General features: G+C 33.6%; 1 protein-coding gene across 5 annotated transcripts in view; it reads left to right on the forward strand.

Moving 5' to 3' along the window:
* LOC144972760 (BAI1-associated protein 3-like) overlaps positions 1-23,789 on the forward strand; it is a 247,908-nt gene that overhangs the window by 212,023 nt on the left and 12,096 nt on the right. For 3 of the 5 annotated variants that reach the window (XM_078914359.1, XM_078914360.1, XM_078914362.1), the window contains 6 exons: positions 1,905-2,029; positions 3,648-3,738; positions 4,552-4,608; positions 5,004-5,101; positions 6,476-6,527; positions 18,232-18,267. In XM_078914359.1, the coding sequence (XP_078770485.1) occupies positions 1,905-2,029; positions 3,648-3,738; positions 4,552-4,608; positions 5,004-5,101; positions 6,476-6,527; positions 18,232-18,267 (459 nt within the window). The remainder of the gene's footprint in view (positions 1-1,904; positions 2,030-3,647; positions 3,739-4,551; positions 4,609-5,003; positions 5,102-6,475; positions 6,528-18,231; positions 18,268-23,789) is intronic. The other 2 variants (XM_078914361.1, XM_078914363.1) reach the window with 1 other exon arrangement.

Consider the following 23,789-nt stretch of genomic DNA (forward strand, 5'->3'; position numbering starts at 1 on the left):
TGGGGGTTGAAATATCTTTGTACAATATTATTTTGCGTTTGACCGTTTCGATTACAAGAACGACACCATAATAATTTGGATTTTCAGACTTGTAAATAAATACGCGTCGGAATAAATATATCTAAAAGAAATTGTTTTCCTATACTAATTGATATTTAGACAACTAACGGAGCCTGAACTGCGTTGCGTCTTTAATTTATAATTTGCACTGTGCCACGCCAGTTTCGAAGATCCCTCAGGGAAAAAGGACCACTTAAAGACATATTATCTTCTTTTTCGGGTCGAGGGACATTTCCTCTTGCTGTATCTTCTCATCCCTGTTTTTTTTAAAGTTCCTCTCAACCATCCTCCTCCTCCCTTTTGCTCCTCTTGCTCCTACTCCCATGCTTTTTTCTAGACTTACATTGAGACTCGTAAGGATCTGCGTGTCTTAATCTAGGTCTTGGAATAAACGAGAAACAGTCAGTTATAATATTATATTTATGTTAGAGATGGTCTGTTTTCTATCAATAATTATTTTTCCATGCAGTGGTAGGAGTTTTAAAAGTGGCCTCAGTCTAGGCATGAGAGTAAAATCTTTTTATTCGACCCAATCCTTTTAACTCTAGTTCCACTAGTACTCCGTTCTTGGTTGAAACCGCTGACGTGATCTTTCAAAATCATAAAATTAACCATTCATTGGTTTTAGGATTTGGATGTTTTCTATTTAAAATTTATTTAACCTTATTTGTTTCGTGAATACAATGGAAAAAACCCCGCGATCCATCGGTCATTTTCTTATGAAATTTAAACAGATTACAAATCGTAAATTAGAGCACAGATTGGCCATGGATTGACTATTCTCAATGTGCTTTATAATGCTTCATATAATATTTCCGTTAAGCTTTTTGGATCCAGTTATCCCTTTCATACAATGCAAATCGCCTGCAAGGCGTCTAAATTACGCAAGTGCTCTTACGATATCCATCTCTGCTTAAAGCTGGTCAGGTACTCATTCGCACCTGACTCTAGTAAGGTAATATGTGTTAGATGCTTCACTGAAACTAAAGAAATATTACTACTTTTTCATCTTGAGAACTGTAACGTCATGCTACCAGGTTTCAATAAAGAATGAGTCTCATGCTGTCCATGATTTCTTTGTGAAAATGGCAAGGTCTGTAGGAAATTGAGGGAATTTAGTCTCTGTTTTGAGGGGTCAACTGGTAAACCATTACAAAGACACGAGAGAAGCCCAAGCTCCATTAAATTTTGTCTGCGATATTTAAGAATGTTTATAGTTTGGGTAGCAGAATCATTCTGTAATTAGTAAAAGGCTCTATTTAATCGACCAACATTGCCTTCGATTGATAATACCAAGTGATGTTTTTCCAGAAAATTTCGTAATTCATTACTTACGTTGTTATACAAATAAATCTTTCCCAATACGCCATGTCCAATATATTAATTTAATGAAAATAAATTTCTTTTTTCCTGTCGGTATAGCATCATTTTGTTCTAAATACAAAATTATTAGTCGTTTAAAAATAATTTATCCCCCCCCCCCCCCCCCCGAAAAAAAAAAAAAAAACAACAACAAAAACAACAACAAACATATGTGCAACCCGACAACTTAAATAGATAATCGTTAAATTCGATTGATACAAGATACCACACGAAAATAAAAATTCGAGGGGAAAAAAATCAAAATTAATTCTACAAACAGTGGCTCATTTACTCGTTATTACACACCACTAAAAAGAATTCAGGAAACTCTGCAATATCGTGTTTTGTTTTTGTGATTTTTTAAATCATATATTATATCCTTAGATATATTCAATGTGTAGAATTTTAAGCAAAATTAGATTGTTTGATAATGATATTGCTATATGAGACATGTTATTACAAACTATTTATTACTTTTGCAGGAAGAATGCCTGGCAGATTCGTTCAAGAATTTCATTGAATACTGTTTGAATCTGCTGAAGAAAATGCGTGATGTCTACCCACCAACCAATCGCACAGCCTTTTCACGCCTGCAGATGATGCTGAAGTAAGTGTGTACTGCATTCAAATTTCTTATGCGGTTATGTGGTCTAGTGATATGACATTCACTACCTTCGGATCGGAATGTCCTGGTTTCGAGTCCCTTTATGAGCGGTGCATAGTTGAGTTCTTGGAAAAAGCTCTTTACTCACATCACTTTTTCATGTATTTTTATATTAAAAAATTAGACATTATACTTGGTGGGTCTAAAATAATAGGCCAAAATATTTACGTAATTGTTTAAAGTCTATATTGTAGTTGACTGAATTACTGGTTATTTGATACAATAGTTTATATGAGCTTCATTGGGTGTCAATTCCACTGCTGTCGTTAGTATTATTTCCGGTGTAGCTGAATTGTAGCATCTTCGGGTCAGAGCCTATTTGAGTGAAAACGTGCCTCGGCGTTGGATTGGGAGGAGAGGTGCTTAAGACCTTGATCTATGTGCTTGGCCTGTCAGATCCCCGGAACTTACTGTGAGTGACTTTTTTCTTGTGGGGATATGTTAAAGCCAAAGTTTACATTCCACCACTTCGAGCAAGTATTGATGGCTTGAAAGATGGAGTAATTACTGCAATCAATACGGTGGACTGTGTCAGGCTGCGGCGCGTTTAGGATGAATTCTGACATTGGCTTGATGTTGTCCGTGCTGCTGATGATGGCCATACTGAGCATGTATAAATCGTGAAATAAAAAATTGAAGATATGTACTTCACATGTGTCCAAGCGAGTGCTTTCTAATGTTTTTTCTATTTTAAAATATCGCGTGATAGTTTTGCCATATTATTTTTGAATCACCCTTTATAATGGTTTGTAAACATTTGAGTGTATTACTCTTAGTGAGATGATGTGCTTTTGTCTGAATGAGACCATTAAGTGATCTGAAAGCACATTGATAGCATGCTCCTGGAATCGACATCTGTCCCAATTTGAACCACATCCCTTTGTCTTTCATTTTCTCGCGAGCTTTCAATTGTAAATCTAGATGTTTTTTTTTACTATCCCACTTTCTGTCTTTTTTTCTGGGGCTGGAATGACCTGGATAGTATCGCATACGCCGTAAAACCCTTTAAACAAAACAAAACAAAGATAACTGAGGTGGTAGTAGCAGTTGTAGTGGTAATGGTGGTTGACAACGGTTTCATCGTGCTCACAAACATGCTTCAGGTATGCGTGGCTGTTAGGCGTTGTTTTTATCTAACACTCTTAAAATGTTGACTATCCCTAAAGTCAAGTACTTATTCATATCTGGACAGATTGGGGTAAAGGGTGTAAAGTGCTTTTCACAAAAATATTATATTACCGAAGCCTTAATATGCTATTATTGTTACCCATTGTCACCCATCCAGGTACTGACCACGATCAACTTCACTTGGTTTTGTTAATGATCATGACATCATACAACTGGGCCACCAAAGGTACAGGAATCGGCCTACTTGTTAAAGTTAAAGGCCAGTTTTCTGACGGTGGAGAAGCTTTTCAATATATTAATGATAAGGCAGAGAAAACCAAGGCCAGCTCGCAATATAAAAACGGTCTTGAAGGAATATGTCATATTATCATTATTGTTCAATACTTTTTACAGTCCAGTTGCTTAAAATTCACTCTGATGTAATTCACTTCAGATGTCTGTCGTTTTTACATCAAACGGGAGTCTACAAGAAATGCTGCCCGTTCGAGAGAGAGTTACACTCAGAGATAAGCGGCTTAATCAAGGTATGAAATATTTTACCAGCAGTTCTACAATATTATATCCTATTCAATTAATATAACTGGGCATGTATGGCCGTGCTTCTATCGTGGCCACTTTTGATTCGTATAACTCCGACATTGAAACTATAATATTTCCTAATGTCTAAGTGATACTAAGATGATGGAATATATGGACTGTAAAACCCTTCTGCAGGGTTTTGACCCCGAAGCGTTCCGTGTTTTGGTATTTTGTTCTTTTTTTAGAAACTGTTACCTTTTTGTTTATTACCTCCTCATGCCTATGCTATTCAAACGCTTCAATTCTAAAAAAATAAGTAGTTCTTTAAATATCCTTACGTTTGAATTAAACGGCTGTTGCAAAGTACTTTTTGATCGATTTAACAGCTACCCATTCAAATCTGGGTGGACAGAGGGATTAGATTGAAATAATATATTTGACCTAGATCGTCATAACAGTTTAATTTTGGGGTTATTTCGATCCAAAAACGCAACATCATAAAGCGTCGTTATTTTCATAAAACATATTAAATAGGAAACGCTCAAATATGTAGAATTTTTGAACAATAAATAATCATGGAAAGGAAAAATTGGTGATTTATACTGTAAGAATACTCGCTACTATTATTTACCCAGAGACCCACTATCAGCATTTCAAGGAAGAAGGTTAATATGCAGTTTGTAATTGGCTAGGACCCACTGTATAGTAAAGTCTCACTATCTCTTTTTTTGCCGTTATACCTTTTGTATCCTATATTACCAATTTCAGTTCATATTTTCAATTTGTACAAGTATTCTACTTATCTCTATATTTTACAGAAAAGCACAGCGGAGTGGTATGAAAGGGTATACAACTCATGCCAGTCACTTGCCAAGGTATGTATGCATTTAGTTTGCAATAAAACTAAAAGGAATAATTGATTTGTGGTGTTATAGTAGGTGCCTGGATCGAGTTTCGCTCCGGCGACGCAATGTTGATTCTTTTTAAAAGGGAACTTTATTTACTTTTTCTCACCGTATTTTAGGTGTAAATTGAGCACCTAGACGATAACGCCGTTGTTGTCTCCATCAAAAATTCTCCTCACATACGTCATTTTTCTTCCTACGTGTTAAGTGTTGATGTTGTCCTGGGACCCCATGTTAGTAGCAAGCTCTCCTTTTGATGATAGCAATACATATTCAGTACCTCGTTTTTCTTTATGGTTTATTGCTAATTGATTATTACTCATCTTTAAAAATCTTAAGCTGTTTTTATAAATTATTGTTTCCAGAGAGAAGAAGATCCATTACACGGTCTAATTGAATTGTGTAATCATGTGAATTCTGACATTTTCAAGGCATACAACAGCTACAACAGTTTATTCGAAGAGTAAGTTGCCCAGGCTTTCTATATGATATCCCACCGCCTCAGATCGATAAAATTATATCGGGGTGACATAGAAGCTACAAAGTGATTTTGAAATGATCATGTCTGGATATGCCAGATTTTAGTTTTTGTGTTCTAGCCGAAACCCAGGTTTCATATTTTTTAGCATCTAAACCACCCCGAAACAATGCCGGTTTGAAGTGGGAGGTCATCAATATTGTTTTTTTTTATTAAATAAAAGAACCGGGATTTAAGATAATAAAAATGGCAGACCACCTCGTAATTTATTATCATTCTTTTTAAGTTTCCAGCTATATGCAGACTATTTACCTCTGTTTTCACGAAGTGAAACGAAGATGACAATTGCTTGATGTCTTCTTGGCAAGATACTGATCTATTGCAAATTACATCCAATTTCCTTCAGATTTGAATAGACCCAGATATCCATTCACTGCCGAGCGTTTCAGCCAAGGTGATATGTAATTTAAGAGCTTAGAGTCTGGTGTCTCGAAGTTATAGCGCTATATACGTTTTTAGAATTATTATTATTATTATTATTATTATTATTATTATTATTATTATTATTATTATTATTATTATTATTATTATTATTATTATTATTATTATTATTATTATCTCACATCATTATTATTATTATTATTAATATTATTATTATTATTATTATTATTATTATTATTATTATTATTATTATTATTATTATTATTATTATTATTATTATTATTATTATTATTATTATTATCATCATCATCATCATCACCATCATCATCATCATCATTATGTTGACAAATAAATAGTCCCCGATAGTCCATTTGTTAGAAGAATGTAGACGGTGGTTGGAATTAATCCCGGGTGTAACCGAGAATTTTCTTGACCCCACCAAACAGTGATTTGGGGGGGGGGGGGTCTTTCAGATAGATATATGACAGAATGTTACTTGTGATAGTCGTGTGTTCCACCCAAAAAGTAGGATATACTTGTTTCTATCCATTTAACAATACAGGAAACAGGATAATTTACAGTCCTATGAGACGCATAGCTATAAAGGACAACTATTTTTTCAGAACATTGATAATGTGGGGATTGTTAAAGAACCCCCCCCCCTCTCTCTCTCTCTCTCTCTCTCTCTCTGTCTGTCCAAATTAATGTTCATTTCACGCTTCTTTTGTCAAGAAATTAAAACTACCATCTGAAGTCAGTTATCAACGAGGCTTTTTATTGTTTATTTTTATCTTCTTACATTTCCAGAATTACTTTTTAAAAATATTACTTTTCGATTATCCTATCATTTTATCATACAAGTAGGTGTATATTTTAAGCACGGGTATAATTTAAAATGTTATTCTTAATCATTCACAGACTAACACGTGTGCATTATTTTCAAGTGACTTACAAACAATTAGAAAAATTGGTGAGTCTGACATCTAACAACAATTTATTTTAGTGAAGTATAGTGGAAGTGTATGTGTTCCAGTATCCCGTTCATTCAAATATTTTTTAAAACTTCCTTTATCCAATTAACATTTATTTCTTGTGTTTAATTAGACAATGTTTTAATTCGTGTAATTTTATTTCTCAAGCATTCAAATGTGTAATTATTGTGGGTTTTTTTATCTGAGAGAGATTAAGCTATTCATTAACCTATTAACTGGTTAAAAACTTTATTAGAAGTAGAGTGCGGACATCTTTGCTTAACCTTGATTTGTTACTGTATTCGAATATTTCGCATAGTTTCCATGTTATATTCATAACTAGATTTATGTTTTCTAATCTTAAATCTTAAATGTAAATCTGTTCATTTGATAGAATGGTATCAAAGCGAATTCTGATATCCCTTTGTGATCCAATACTTCCTTTCATTTCCGTGTCTTGCTGGTTTTACCAAAAGGAGAACGAATCTCTTCACAAGCTTTAAACTACGACCATTGATCAACTCATTATTGTGAGGAAATACAGACTTTAAAACGTCATTCTTTAGTCAATAAAAGAACGGCAACTTGGCATGTCAATTGAATAATATATTGAGGCTGCGACAAAAGGTTATTTATGTTCGTAAAGCGTCCACACTACACAAAAAGACATCAAATTTTAAGTTGTTTTGGAGAAGGAAAAAAAAAAAACGATGGAAGGATTTGACTTTTACCAGTATTGGTTTAATGATGAATTATATCACCCACCGTCTTGATACTGTAATTTTATGTTGGGATGAACTGGAGTTTGGAAAGTGCATTTAGAATGAAAATAATGGAAAATACGAATTTATATATATATATATATAATTTTTTTTTTGTAATTGTATGTTTGTGCTCCACGATAATGGATGGGAATTAACTCCAAGTTTTCATATTCATGACGATGAATTCAATTTCCAACACATAGTTTATCCCGACAGGCTGTAAACTGAGTGCATTCAATTTCCTCTCCTGTACGTGAATAATAAATTAATGTGTCATATAGATAGAATGCACTTGGCCAAGGAGTTCACAACATTGCCATCCGGAAGTATAACGGACCAACACGCAAACTCTGTGTAACCATGAACTTTTATAGTCTGGTTAATACAGTTGAGTGAGAACAACTCACAAACGCGGATGGCAAAAACAATAACAAAGGCCAGAGTGACGGCATCTTCGAACTATCTATACGCTTTAGATGAATGAAGTTGACGTCACTCGGGTCTTTGTTATTGTTTTTTGCCATCCGTGTTTATGAGTACTCACTAAACTGAATTACTCGGACCATAAACGTTTAAGGTTACACATAGGTTTGTGTGTTGGACCGTTATACTTCCGGATGGCAATATTGTGAGCTTCCTGGCCATGCACATACTATCTATTTCTGTAATTTATTCACAATAAACACATGAAACATACTATTAAAACATTTATTTAGTGAGAACTGATCACCCAAAGGTATTCTAAAAACAATAACAAAGAAACTCCGTGTGTTGTTTCACTTTGTTGTTAGGAAATTGAAAGAAATTTGAATCCCGAGATAAAAGGTCCGAGTTCGATTCCTGTACGGTTCGGCAACTAAAACGAGTGAGTTGCATTCACTTTGTTAGTGTAAAACAAGAAACCGACTGAGAGGAAAGGTAAAACGGAGGACAAGACGGACCGGGGTGGAAATTGAATGCACTCAGTTTACCGCCTCAGTTAAAAAGCTGTGAGGTGGTGAATCAAATATGTGACCCTCCGCCTCGAAGCGGTATTAAGTCGGGATTTGGAAAACGAAGAAAACCGGTTTTAAAGTGGAAATGGTCAAAATGATCAAATTTCAGTTTTTGGTTGTTTCAGAAACTACAATCATTTTTCTACATGAAAACATAATAATTCAACATAAACAATGACGATAAGTTATATAAATTTCAAGTTTAAAAATGCAACTATCAGTGACACATTCAAAACGAAAGTTGACTTTCTCTCAGAGAGCCACCCTTTCCAAAGCTTAGTGATACCGAGTCTTTTTCTCCACCAATAAGATGTAAGATATCACAGCAAAGGGCGTGTCTTTATCTATCTCAGAGAAAGTATGGCTGTTTCCACAATTTCATGGTTCAACCAATAATGAACTTTAAAAACTGTAAACAAGTCTAGGTTTTTCCCTGACAACCTTACAAATAAATGATTCTGATTGGTCAACGCTCATCACATGCGCTGTGGCTGTCGGCCATAATGCTCGGGGGGATGCTTCATGACGTCAGCATGCGTGTGTTACATACGTGTGTGTTTGTGCATTTTGATACACACCACGTGCTATCATGTCTTTGTCTAGCTGCATTTGATCGAGGTGAAGGTCCTCCTTTGTCCCTCTTTTTTTATCCATGAAATTATAGGACATGCTAAGACTTATTAGGACAACAGTTGCCTAATCTTACACGTACAGAGATTGTTGTAGGATAAACATTTAATTTTAAGTACAAAAGCAGAATAATAAATAGAGCCTTCAACAATTAATGAACTCCCGATGGAAATACGTGTAACTAAAAAATGAAATGGATGTATAGATAAACAGACAGAATGACAAACCTATTAATGGATAAATAGATAGGTAGATAGATAGATAGATAGATAGATAGATAGATAGATAGATAGATAGATAGATAGATAGATAGATAGATAGATAGATAGATAGATAGATAGATAGATAGAGATAGATAGATAGATAGATGAAGAGCGGAGAGAGACAAACACACACACACACAGAGAGAGAGAGAGAGAGAGAGAGAGAGAGAGAGAGAGAGAGAGAGAGAGAGAGAGAGAGGAGAGAGAGAGAGAGATGTTCGTTTTGTCGTTCTTTCTTTGTATACTGAAAGAAAGGGGGGTGGGGGGGGGGGGTCTTTTTAGACAATGAACAATGTGGGTGAACGCTAAGGAAAACTTGAGAGATTCAATAACATGTTTTCATGTAAGTCACTACACAATAAGCCCCACCCCTCCTCCTCAAGCTGTCATCTGACTCAAAATGGAAACAATGCAATGATTGATTTGACCAGCCCATTTCTTTAATTGCAATCTCATTGGTCAATATGTTTCCAGTTGATTGACTATGACTTACTTTGTAACAAAATGCTTTCTTTAAACTATCCCTACAATTCTTTGCTCCGCCTCCATCCCTTTCTTCATGTCTACCTCACTCTATCCGTCTCCCTTTTGTTTCTTTCACACATGCAAACACACACACACACACACACACACACACACATATTAGCCACTCCCACGCCTCGTTCTGAAAAAAGTCCGCGAAATTAAAGGGGAGGCAAGAGAAAATCAGCTGATCGTTAAAATAGTAACAGAAAAGTGGAGGTGCTCGGCAATGAATGCAAGAAAGACATTTAAAACGCCGTAAAAATGTTTAAAAATCACTTAATGTTATACGAGTAATTACCATCCATAACAACCTGTCAAATTCACATATGTAAGATGCCAAGCCAAAATTAATAATAAAATAATAAAGAACACGATTGACCGTTGACTACACATGCATACGAGAACCAGAAATATTTTGTAAACAATGTAACACAATATAATGTGTAAGTTTCAAAGCAAATGCAACCACAAATAACATCAAAGAACAATGTGGGACTACTGTTTTAATTTCATAAAACCAAACGCATATTTTCTGCCCCCGATATTGAACGTGTAGTTAGTATGTATCGTACAAACAACATTCGTTTAGACAGGTAGTCGGGATTCTAGCGCCAGTTTTATTTGGGCAACCGTGATTGGGATTTCACTCAATGCACTTATTATTATTATTATTATTATTATTATCATTATTATTATTATTATTATTATTATTTATTATTATTATTATTATTATTATTATTATTATTATTATTATTATTATTATTATTATTATTATTATTATTTATAATAATATTAATAATAATAATAATAATAATAATAATAATAATAATAATAATAATAATAAGCAGTTGAAAGCAGTCTTTGGTGTATAAGTGCATATGTACATTATTTCTTATAATAAATGCTTCAAAACAAACCAAAACTAAACTAAAAAAAATAAAAATAAAGAATAAATGAATAAAAATATCTATTTGGGCATTTACTTACATTAAAAGTCTTGAAAATCACAATCACAATCCATGAAAATTAAATATCCCATAATCCGAAGAAGACATGAATTTAATCCAAAATCCAACACAGGAATGTATTTTAATATTAATAGGAGACAGATATCCTATTAAAACTATAGCATTACTTGCAAACAACAATACCCCACTCTGCGTTTAACGGGCTTGTGGCCGTCACATTGTAAATTGTGACCGCATTAGGGTAATCGGTGTCCTAAAGACTGACATACTGACATACAATCAATGAGAACTATAAAGAATCCATTAGGAATTCAACTACAAACTGAAAAGCATGATAAATATCACTCTATCAAATAATTTTCTTTGCACAGGTTCACTCACACTCTCCTTTATTGCAAAACATTGATAAGTGAGAAAAAGTTTGTATTTCAATTATAAACTTAATCACATAATCTAAATGATGGAGAATAAAAACAGCTAATTATAAAAAATTTCACAGATCAAGTTATCTATTTGAACTCCGCATATTTAGCTTAATTACTCAATGACCATAAATTTTTTAAAACTGCATTGTTTCATTTAAACAAGACCATGACGCTTATGCCTGGACCGGGTATTCACAACTTCTGCATTTGCATTCCACTTTCGAATCGAATTAATCTCTATCTTATCCGTTTATTTGCAAAGTTTCTGCACTTTATAAATAAGACCATAACGCTTATGTCTGGACTGGGTATTCGCAAATTTTCCTATTGTGTTCCACTTTTCGAATCGAAATAACATCTAATCTATCCGTTTATTTGCAAAGTTTCTGCACTTTATAAATAAGACCATAACGCTTATGTCTGGACCGGGCATTCGCAAATTCTGCTTATGTGTTCCACTTTTCGAATCGAATTAATCTCTATTTTATCCGTTTATTTGCAAAGTTTCTGCACTTTATAAATAAGACCATAACGCTTATGTCTGGACCGGGCATTCGCAAATTCTGCTTATGTGTTCCACTTTTCGAATCGAATTAATCTCTATTTTATCCGTTTATTTGCAAAGTTTCTGCATTTTATAAATAAGACCACGACACTTATGTGTTAGATTGTTCGCAAATTCTGCCTTTGTGTTCCACTGTTCGATTAGAATTAATCTCTATTTTATCCGTTTATTTGAAAAGATTCTGCACTTTATAAATAAGACCATAACGCTTATGTCTGGACTGGGTATTCGCCAATTTTCCTATTGTGTTCCACTTTTCGAATCGAAATAACATCTAGTCTATCCGTTTAGTTGCAAAGTTTCTGCACTTTATAAATAAGACCATAACGCTTATGTCTGGACCGGGCATTCGCAAATTCTGCTTATGTGTTCCACTTTTCGAATCGAATTAATCTCTATTTTATCCGCTTATTTGCAAAGATTCTGCACTTTATAAATAAGACCATAACGCTTATGTCTGGACTGGGTATTCGCAAATTTTCCTATTGTGTTCCACTTTTCGAATCGAAATAACATCTAGTCTATCCGTTTATTTGCAAAGTTTCTGCATTTTATAAATAAGACCACGACACTTATGTGTTAGATTGTTCGCAAATTCTGCCTTTGTGTTCCACTGTTCGATTAGAATTAATCTCTATTTTATCCGTTTATTTGAAAAGATTCTGCATTTTATAAATAATAATAATTGTTCAAAATTTTACCTCACACCCGATATTACAAGTACAAGTGAGCCAGGTGATGAAGATTGTCAAACAGTGTGACAGATGAAATAGGAAGAGAGAGAGAGAGAGAGAGAGAGAGAGAGAGAGGAGAGAGAGAGAGAGAGAGAGAGAGAGAGAGATGAAATTCGTTTTTTGTTCAAAATTTCCCCTCTCTCTCTCTCTCTCTCTCTCTCTCTCTCTCTCTCTCTTCTCTCTCTCTCTCTCTCTCTCTCTCATATTGCACAAGGTTGTACTATTTTACTATTTATCAAGAACAGCCAAGGTGGCAACCCAGTCTCTGTATAAACTAAGCAAGATGGCAACAGGGACCTCGCTCCTTATCCAATGCCGAAGCTTTAATTTGAGTCAAACGGTTTGGTTAAAAAAACAAACACCCAAAATAAGTTCGTGTGTGATGGAAGTTGAAGTCGGCTTATTATAAAATCGTTTATGGTCTGTTTGGATTACCCTTTTTAAATAGAAAAGGTGAATATAACATAAACTTGAAGAATAGGCAAGCTAAATGAAAATTAAATTGACTGATTAAATGAGTACGCGAGGCTGAGTTGCGAACGACTACAGTGGACTCCGGATAAGACGATGCCCAGGGGAACCGTGAAAAAAATCGACTTATCCGAAAATCAACTTAACCGGAGTGTAACCAAATGAGCAAAAACTCATTTGAACAAAGCAAACCAATCTAGAATAAGTATGTCCCTTCATATCGCGCGGTCTCTGTAGGGGTCATGAGAGGCTCCTACCCCCAATAGTCCCATAGAGAAATCAGAATACATAAAAATCGGAATTTGAGATAAAAAAGCGGAATCAACTTACTGTTATTGACTATGACATACTTTGCAACAGAAAATGTAATAGACAATCCAAAAGTACTCAAATGATTAAAAGTAAAAAATGTGTAAAAATGTACAGATTGTGTAAAGACTAAGAATGGGGTCAAATAATAATAGAGAACACACAGGTCCTGGCCGTCTGAGAGCAAAGCATTGAATGGATGGATTTAACCTTGTCAGGACCCTCCTCCCCCCACACACACACCTAATCAAGCAAACGCGCGTGCCGGTACGCACACACACACACACACACACACACACACACGGACACAGGGCTAAAATTAAATAGGGAAAGAAGCTGACCGTATTCAAATAATATTATTACCGATTGAAGCCAACATATAATATTACCAAGGTCATTGACCTCACGAATTGGAGTCACAATAATACTAATAATACTTCGGTCAACCCCCCTCCCAAACATATAATATTATCCGACATCAGCAGCACACACTTTGAAGAGACTAATCAGACATATAAAATGTGTGTTGATTGACCATAGGAGATGACGAAATAAGCCATAGCTCACTTTTTTTTAGCTAGAGATTTTTTAAAAAAATTTTCCTCGATGAGAATGCCTTGAATGTGGAATGTATACCAATTAAGTGAAAGCGGAAGGGTAGGTCAATGTCATGCTTCTTGTAAATCGTCGAGACAGAAATAGCTGGTATGCCAATTTCCTATGCGATGATTTTCTGTCGCATGCCTAACTCTCCAAATGCATCGAATCTTCCTTTTCCACGATAGGTTTGCCATTGTAGTTGTAAACTTGACTTGAATTCCTCTTGATAAAATTGATACTAATTAAGAGGGCTATTACATAGGATGGCCTGGGATTAGAACCAAAAAAATCTTGAGCTTGAAGTTGCGACAATGTAAAATTTGAGATGGAGAAATTAAAGTTATTCAATACTGCTCATGTACATTGAACATGGACGTCAGGCAAAGCACCTACATCACATCGATGTGCGCCAATCGTTCACGGATATTCTTAACCACTTAAAATTCTTACTGGTAGCTTTTTTAACCAATGGAAATACTTGTTTATTTGTGATTTTTTTTGTAGCCATGAGTGATAAGAACATCGACTTAAGCGACATCGACTTATGTGGAGTTTTTTTTTTTTACTAATGTTATATAGGAAGAAGGGGGAGGGACCAAGAAAAAAAATCGACTTGGGTAAAAATCGACTTAGGCAACGTCGACGTATCCAGAGTGCACTGTACTGGGTTCCGACATTCCGATCCCAGTGTCATTCATGTTCACCGTACCGTGTTACTGTCTACACACTACACTGCATTGTTAGTGACTGGTCATGTCTTTTTTGTTTGTATGTTTTACGCAAGCTTAATAAAAATTAAATTAACTGATTAAATGAATACGTGAGGCAGAGTTGCGAACGACTCATGGGTTCCGACATTCCGACCCCAATGTCAGTGTCAGTCATGTTCACCGTACTGTGTTACTGTCTACACACTACACAGCATTGTTAGTGACTGGTCATGCCTTTTTTGTTTGTATGTTTCTTTTAATATGGGTCAATTTACAAAGAATAATAATAGAACTGTTCAAAACAAAAACTAGATTCACTATTACGTGCCTGTAATGAAGTGCTTTCCACAAACCGTGAGCGAGAATGATGGTGGAGGTAATGGCAACCATGTGGGTTTGTTATTGCTTCCTGCCTCCGTCAACCCACGCATCCAGTTGCGTAACCCACGCTGAATCTGACCAATACAGGTTTCAATCTTTATTCTATTTCCCTCGCGTCCTCTTAATGCAGTCTCTCTCCCCTCCCCTCTCGCTCCTCTTTTTCTCTATATCTCTCTCTTTCTTTCTTTCTTTCTCTCTCTCTCTCTCTCTCTCTCTCTCTCTCTCTCTCTCTCTTTCTCTCACATGTGTGTGTTTGTGTGTGTGTGTGTGTGTGCGAGCGTGTGTGTGTGTGTATTTTACTCTCTCATTCTATCTCTTCCTCTCTAATCCTCATTCTTGATAATTCTTTCCCTGCCCACCCGGCTTCACGTAGTTTCAAAACTGTACTTTCAAATTATAAAACCTTCTTTAACTTTTGGCATTTTTAAATCGTATTTTCTCTATTAAATAAGACAAAAATTTCACATTATTAATTCTTATTTCATTAATTCTTTATTTAAATATCAAAAATTCTTGAAAAAGTGAGCAATTGTCGGCATTTTTTTTCCAGTGTTTTATTTGTTTAAGAACATCTTACATAATAATGAATAACTACAAAAGTAATAATTGGATTGTTTCAAAAATTTGTATGTACATTATTAGATGTATAATCTAAGCTCATGCCAAATTTCACTATTCTCGTCAAATTTTCGATGTCCGTATCTAAGGAGTTATCTTTACCCATTGATTTGACTGTGCGTGAAAACGGTGCCTCACTTCAAAGTCGATTTTCTCAAAACTGGGTTTTCACACTCTCCCTACTTCAAACTGTCATATCTCGGCAATGAATAATCACAATTGTATAAATTTGGTATCAAATTTTAAAGCATAAAATAAGCTATGATTGGGTACCAAAAACCCAAAATTGAAAAATCCGACTTAATACCGTTTCGAGGCGGAGGGTCACATATAATCCAAACACGAATATCCTGCCACCAAAATCAAATCTGTAATAATAGCTTCTTAACGTATCGAAAATGTGTGTACAAAGTTGAATCCAACCAGGATTTCAATATGAGCTTGATTATCGTACCAGGCTTTAAAAAAAATCATAGGATTTACACAACATTTGTGACAATCTACAGAAGAGTCACAATAACAACACGGTGCTTTGAGCAGGTTCATGTTACCATTGAGATGGCCCGTACTCCGAGAGACAATGCATCACAAATGTCCCATAAATTCACCACTATCTACCTGTCGTAATGCTTCTTGTCTTACGTGTTTCTGTCGCCAACCCAACAACGCTATGAGTAGCTCTTTGCGCCTTTTGTCACAAGATTGCCACGTTTCACGGAACCTGTCTATCTAGTTTTAGTACTTGATATGTTCAACATGCACATACCTGCATCACATTACAAGGAATACATAATTTACGAAACTTACGCTGCAAAACTTGTTCAAACAAAAATAATAAATCAGGATTACTAGGCATTTTTCTGTTCCTCCCTGTATTACAACTTACGAGCTTTTCATATAAAGCATGTTATTGATTCCTATCTATACTGAAAATGACTAAATACATTTTTCATATTTTAATTCATTTTTCCCGTTTTGATATTTCAAAGTCGGTCTTTAGTCTCGATATGCACTTTATTATTACAAACAATTTATATCTATCCTGTCAATTCCTTATCATATTATGTATTTAGATTTAAATTTCATATTTCCCTCACTTATTTACATTAATTTTAAGATATACCAGTGGCCTATATAGAATGCCACAATTGACATACATTGGCTTTCTTCTTGCATTCTTGATTATTATATGTCTAGAGAGAGCATCATTGATTCTTGTCGCATTAAAAGAGCTAAAACGGCATGCCTTTGTGATAGAAACAGGCTATCATGTCATTTATTTCACGTTTCAAACTTTTTATGTCTAAATATATCTCAAACTTCTATCAATTTTAATTTATCTATAATCAATTAGCATTTGGAGGAAGTAAAAACTGTAGTATTGAACAAAAATATTTAAAATGTGTTGAGGGAAAATTTGGAAATTTTCCATCTGGACGACATCCACACTGGCCGAGTTCTTTGACAGATTACAATCTTTTAAATTCCAAAGTACGGCATTTAACTGGTTTATCACACCAAACATGTATTAAAATACATGTTCCATTTTGCTTCAGATTTTAGTCTACATTATCTTAAACAATAGCATAATAAGCTTCAACTTTACCAACTTCATCCGTGTTGCTTTCTGTAACCCAAAATAAACTTTTAAAAAATATCAATTTTGAAAGATGATGTCAATTATCTCCAGATAATTTCTGTGGGTTACTGTTTCGTTTTGAAAATTTGTTTCTATTCTATTTTATCCTTCTCTTTTTAACTAACCCTATATCGCTGAGGTTTGATTTTATTCAAACATGACATCATATCCTAGATTCACTAAAGTGTAGTAACTGTTACGTAACTTGAAAATGATTTCCAGTTTAACCTTAAATCTCTCAGCGTGTAAAGCCTGGACAATTTCATTCCATTTCATCTGGTCCTTAGTTATACTGCTGACACTCTGCCAGGAAAGTCATTCAATTACATTCCTCTCCTTTTCTACCATCCTACGCCACATTGTTTTTTGGGTCTTCCTTTCACTATCTTTCCCTCTGGAGTCTATCCTCATGTCACTGCAGATTCATTCTTTTTTCCATCTCCTCTCCTCACGGCATGCCAAATCCAGTTCCACCTTTTCCTTCTCCCCACCACAATAACTTTCTCTGCATCTGCCAATTCCAAAATTCTCTCATTCCTTACATGCTATTGCCATGTTATTTTCAATATTCTTTCCAATCATTTAATTTGGATGGCATCCAGTTTTAAGAACAATTGAATAATACATTGACTGGAAACAAAAAGAGCCCCGCTGTTAAAGGGTTATAATAAAAGTATCCTTCACCAAATAAAACCAACATTCCTGATTTTAAAATCCCTTAATTTCTGCGAATTACTTTTTTGACGATCTTTTCTTTGTGCAAGATAAAGATTTGAAAAATTGTGTATGAAACAGTGCCAGACAAAGCGTAGAGAAAATTGCAAGGAAAAAAGAACATCCCAAAAAATATTAGCCTGCCTCAACTGGTGATAGAACCTCAAGCCTCCTGGGGTTCAGTCCTTTGTCGAGGTTGGCTGACTGTTTTGGGATAGTTTTTTACTTGTGTTTTTCTCTCTGCCATGACTGGAACTGTTCTATACACCTTGTTTTTTAGATCTTTATCTTATACCAGTGCCTGTCCTTAATTTATCATTTTCTCATTTTCTTTGTATACTTGCCTTTAATAGTTTACAAAGTTTATTGTCACCTTGTTTTTGTCTTTAAAGCTTTCAGTTGATATAAATAAAGGTCTGGAGGAAGAGGTTTGTAGTTAACTCGTGTGCATCTAAAACTCTTTCAAAGCTTGCAAAGTACACGTTATAACTATCTATATCATATCCTCTATTTCACTCAGTGATGAATACACCCTTATCACCAATCAAAGCTGATTCACTTTAAAGCTACAAAATACAACTACAATGCTTAATTAATGGCAAATAATTTTTTTAAAATACTGGCCTGAATTTTTTCACATCTATTAAAACGTGAATTTACAAGTTATGTTAGGAACTGTTATAATAGTGATGATGGCTTCTGGTGTGAGGCATAAAAAGCATGTATATCAGTTACCCAAATTTCGATCTTTAATTGAATTTCTTTTGCAAATGCTAGATAATAGAATATATTTTGCACTATCCCTAGTTTATTTTCAATGATTAAATAATATCCTCTGCCCTCTCTCTTTTAGAGTACTTTTTCACCATAATGGTCTCCATAAAGTTGATATCTTAATATGATCTTCAGTAAAAGGATGCGATGGTTCAGCATAACTTTACTTCACATCAATACAGTCAATCTCTCTTTCTTATTGGGAGGATTTATTTTCCTTTTGGAGAACAGTAATAATAATATATTAAACACACTATTTTTCATATGTCCCAATTTTCTTTGATGTCCCTATACTTTGATGAGTCGAGCATATCTTAACCTCTAACAGAAAAATCGGTTTTACACTGGGTTGCATCGACAATTTTTTTCTGAATTTATTCACCCAGCAACACCTGTTCGAAAGTAACGTCCTATATAATGATTGCAATTTGTGGTTTAACCCTACAGAAACTGAGATTGGGGCCGAAATAAAACTACGGATGTTTTAAATGTGTTTTTTCCCTTCTTTTCTTTTTTATGATTTTTTTTACTTGGTTAGAGTTTGATAAATGGATAGAAAAGTCATTATCCTATATGAATTAAACGACAAATAATAAATGTTGGCCAGTTTTAGATGAGCAGCCGATGACCAATTCTGCAACATTGCAAAAATGTAAGAAATGTGACTACACGTTGACAGATATTTTCGTTTTAAGGTTCTACTTTTCTCATGTCACTTGTTAATATAACTTTGAAAAATGTTACCGCTGCAGGAAGTTACAAAGTGCATTTACATGTTATTAAAACCTGTTTCTTCTTAAACGATAGGATACGATTATTTTGTTGTTGAAAAGTGAATCAGCAAGAATCCACACATATTATGTAATATGCCGTAAAATAACAAAACATTGTGTTTTTTCTGTATTGTTTTGGCGAGCAAACTTTTACTTCATATTATATTATCAAAGGATTATGATGTCAAACGTGACTCCATTCTTATCCTTATCCTCGTCATTACTTTCTTCGCCAAGTATATAATTTTGAGCAAGATAATTATCATCACTATCGTCTACTTTTTTTCTTATAGTTTTTACTTTATAAAAAATGTATTAGTAAATCTACAGTAACAAATAATTTATTCATTGATTCTTGTTTATTTGCAATAATATAAATATCTTGATTATATTAACTGGAAATTATGCTTTGATTTGTGTTCTGTATTGGCAAAGTGCCTTAAATTAAAATTTGAATCTTGAATCTTAAACCTGAATCATCAAAATTGTACAAGGAAATGAATTTCGTTTTAAATGGACATTTGGGGCCCATCTAAATCTATCGGTATATGAAGTATTAGTTTACGGGTCAAAATATAACAATGATATTTGTCATTGTTCGGCAGTATTGTTTATTAGTATGATTATCTCATATATTTTTTTTGTATTCGATGTTTCACTGCACGAGAAACTAATCACATGTCATTGTATATTGTCTGAGTTTTTCACACATCTATGAAACTGTTGCACATGACAATGTCATCTATTCCCATGCATTCTAATTATGATAACCTGTTATTCTGACAATCATTCATTGGTATTGTCATAATTACACATCTAAAGATGGAAACACTTTATTCTTCATTAAATCTCTTATTTGTTATCAGGCATCTCTTCTTCTTCTTCTTCTTCTTCTTCTTCTTCTTCTTCTTCTTCTTCTTCTTCTTCTTCTTCTTCTTCTTCTTCTTCTTCTTCTTCTTCTTCTCCCCCCCCCCCCCCACCTTATTTTCCTTTCGCTTTTCACTTTCAATATATTATCTCTAATTGTCTTCTTTTTCTTCGTCATATGGTATTATTTTCTTATCTTATTTTATCGTCTAACTGGCTAACTATAATAATAATAATAATAATATATATGCTTTCACTGCCATGTACACGACATGAAATTAAAACAATCTAAATATATCACATAATTTGTTTTAGATGAAGACAAACATTTATTATATTGTATCATAATAAATTCAATTCTTTGTCGATCAATTTCTAAAATTGGTCAACAGAAATAACGTTTTGTTGGGTTATTTTTCAAATTTAATGCTTTTCCAAATGATAACTGTATGATGAACTAATTTTTTTTCCTAAAGTTAATTTTAGATCTTAAAATAAAAATCTTAAATTTATCCCCTCGTGTAAAAGTAACCGCAGAGAATGTTAACGGACTATTCGATCCGCTTTATACAAATAATGAACAATTCTATAAAGCTGAATTGAATCCCCACGAACCCTTCTATATTTTAAACTTGGGGGATCTTGAGTTGACAATCTTTTCTCGTATGACATGTAAATTTTTACAGACATGGATTACAACAAAGATGCAATATCGTTGCTTGCCTTTTCACATAATTTCAAAACTCATTTATTGTTTTTTTTTTACATGGGGCTCAAAACATAATTGCCATATTCTTGTACTGGCCTAACAGTTGACGTATACAATGATACAAACATATTTTTATCACAATATTTAAATTATCTATAAATAAATCCAAATTAACGATTAGAAGTAGCAATACAATTATTGAGATGTATCTATGTCAAAACTTTAAAATGTGTCAAATATAACACCAAGATCCCTCTCAAATTCTGTCACAGACAATGGTTCTGCACAACAAATGTTGTTGTCATTATTATTATTATTATTATTGTTATTATTATTATTATTATTATTATTATTATTATTATTATTATTTTATTATTATCATCATCATCATCATTATATATTATTATTATTATTATTATTATTATTATTATTATTATTATTATTATTTATTATTATATTATTATTATTATTATTATTATTATTATTATTATCATCATCATTATATATTATTATTATTATTATTATTATTATTATTATTATTATTATTATTATTATTATTATTATTATTATTATCATCATCATCATCATCATAATCATCATCATCATCATCATCATCATCATCATCGTCATCCTTCTCCTTTGATTCTCTGACTTTTCTTCTCAATTATAACGACTCTATCTGTTGGACTTATTGTAAAATCTATTTATATTCGTGCACTTTTATCTTTGTAATACATATTATAACTAACCTCTCTCTATCAAATAATTCCAACATTGTTATGCGTGCTCAGACCGTAATGCCTGCAGCTGGATACATTTAACACGATCAATCATGTCCGACATTTTTATGAAAACAAAATTTCTCAATTGTGTTTTTAATCTATTAGTGACCAGTCGTCTCAAAACATGTTCTTTTAGTTGGGATGCACATGCTCAAAAATGAGTTGTTTCTCTGTTGTTTTTTTTTTTTGCCTTTAATAAAAGTTAAAATATTTCCCTTCATTGAGTAGAATAATTTTTCCTTGAAAAGACGTCAATTTGTTTTGGGTTTTTTTTTGTCATATCAATTTGACCTTAACACTTTTTATTATCTCCGCCATTCCAACATAATACCGTGTGGGTCACATTTAGTTTACCATAGCCTAACATTGAAATTCTTCTGTTAAAGTTTGTATTTTGTCTATATGTTAATTTCACATTGAAGTATCAGTTATAATTCTAAGAATTAACTCGCACATGATAAATCATTATGTTACTTGCTCGCACTTATCGTGTGATATTTTACTTTTTATATTTATCACGATTAATATCAATGTTCAGTTAAATTAGCTCTCTGTTTTTAAAAGTAATTTAGATAAAACTAGTCTACAATGAATTCTTGCATAGTATTCACAGAATTGACAGATATTTTTGATGAAAATGGAATTATGATTTTTAAATTACCCATGTTCAATGTGACTTTTGGGTCCTACAACGCTGTTGTAACTTTTCTATTTCAAATAATGTACCAGTTATTCTGCACTATGGAAATATATATATACATCAAATCTTCTCATTCATTTTTTTTATTTTTACAGTGTTCATAATGGCATCGGAAATAGAAATAATTTCTAGATGCGTTCATAAAAAGCACTGCTTACCTATGAGGCCATTTAATTAAATATTTGCAACAATGTCATCCAATGCATTTTCGAATAATACATCCATTTGAACATTATACAGCTGGATTTACCAACTGCTTACTATTATGTACTGTATATCTTTCTCTCGGAAGCCAATTCTCATGGACTTATCATAGATAATCAAAATACAATAATGTGTTCATACTTGAATATGACGTATCTCAACGAATTTATCGTACTGAACGCACTTTACAATACTTCATTTAATCCCCCCCCCCCCCCCCCCCCCGCCCCAGTCTTCTCATAACGTACAGTCTGTTACATACAGCCTGTAAGGCACAGCTTTTGTATTAGTATTCTTAGGATATTCTCTCTCAGCGGATAAATAATTTGAAATGCTGTACCCGAGTACACAAGATTGAGGAAGGGTCAGTGATTATTACCGCTATTCTGTAACTTAGCCAGCTCAATATCGCTCGACTTTGTGACAAGACTTGACACAGAATATCGTGTATATTTAATTTGTCTGATAATGCGTATGATATTTCAGACAAATACTGTCGAATTGTAATCCTCGTTGTGACTATGGACATCATTGCTTCCATCAGAGTACATAATATGAAAGTCTGTAGGACCTGATCCTAAATAATGAAACTTATTGAGCAGAACTGCATACCCACATGGAGTGATTATGGATAACCCTTTTTACTAATTTTCCATTTTAACAAGTATATTCGTGTTAGAAATTATGCAAATTCTAAAGACAGGTTGGCTTGTCGAATTCTGGCTTTATTTAAGTAATTTCCATATAATACCTTAACTCTATTTCCTCTTCACATCCGTGGAACAAGAACACCCTTTCAATCTTTATTTATGTTACAAATATCATATTGTCAGCATCGTGCTATATTCTACGATTTTCGATAGATTTTGAGAATGATATTGACCTCGAGAACCGATATAATGAGTCTACGAGATATTTCCTTGGGGTAAAAAAGTTATCGATTTCGGTTAAAAATTGTATTATAGGCATCATGTTATTATTCTCAAATCTTAGGAAATTTAAGAATACAAAATGGCAAAATTGAATGGCTTATGACGCAGATCTATATTATTTATTTGTTTGCGCACTACATTGGTCAGATATCACTATTTATCTGGCCCGTAATTTAACAGGAACAAAAGATAAATACTAATATAATTAT

This window comes from Berghia stephanieae, chromosome 5 (genome assembly GCF_034508935.2).
Source record: "Berghia stephanieae isolate SIO BIC M18660-M18661 chromosome 5, UCSD_Bste_1.3, whole genome shotgun sequence".
Lineage (NCBI taxonomy): Eukaryota > Metazoa > Mollusca > Gastropoda > Nudibranchia > Aeolidiidae > Berghia > Berghia stephanieae.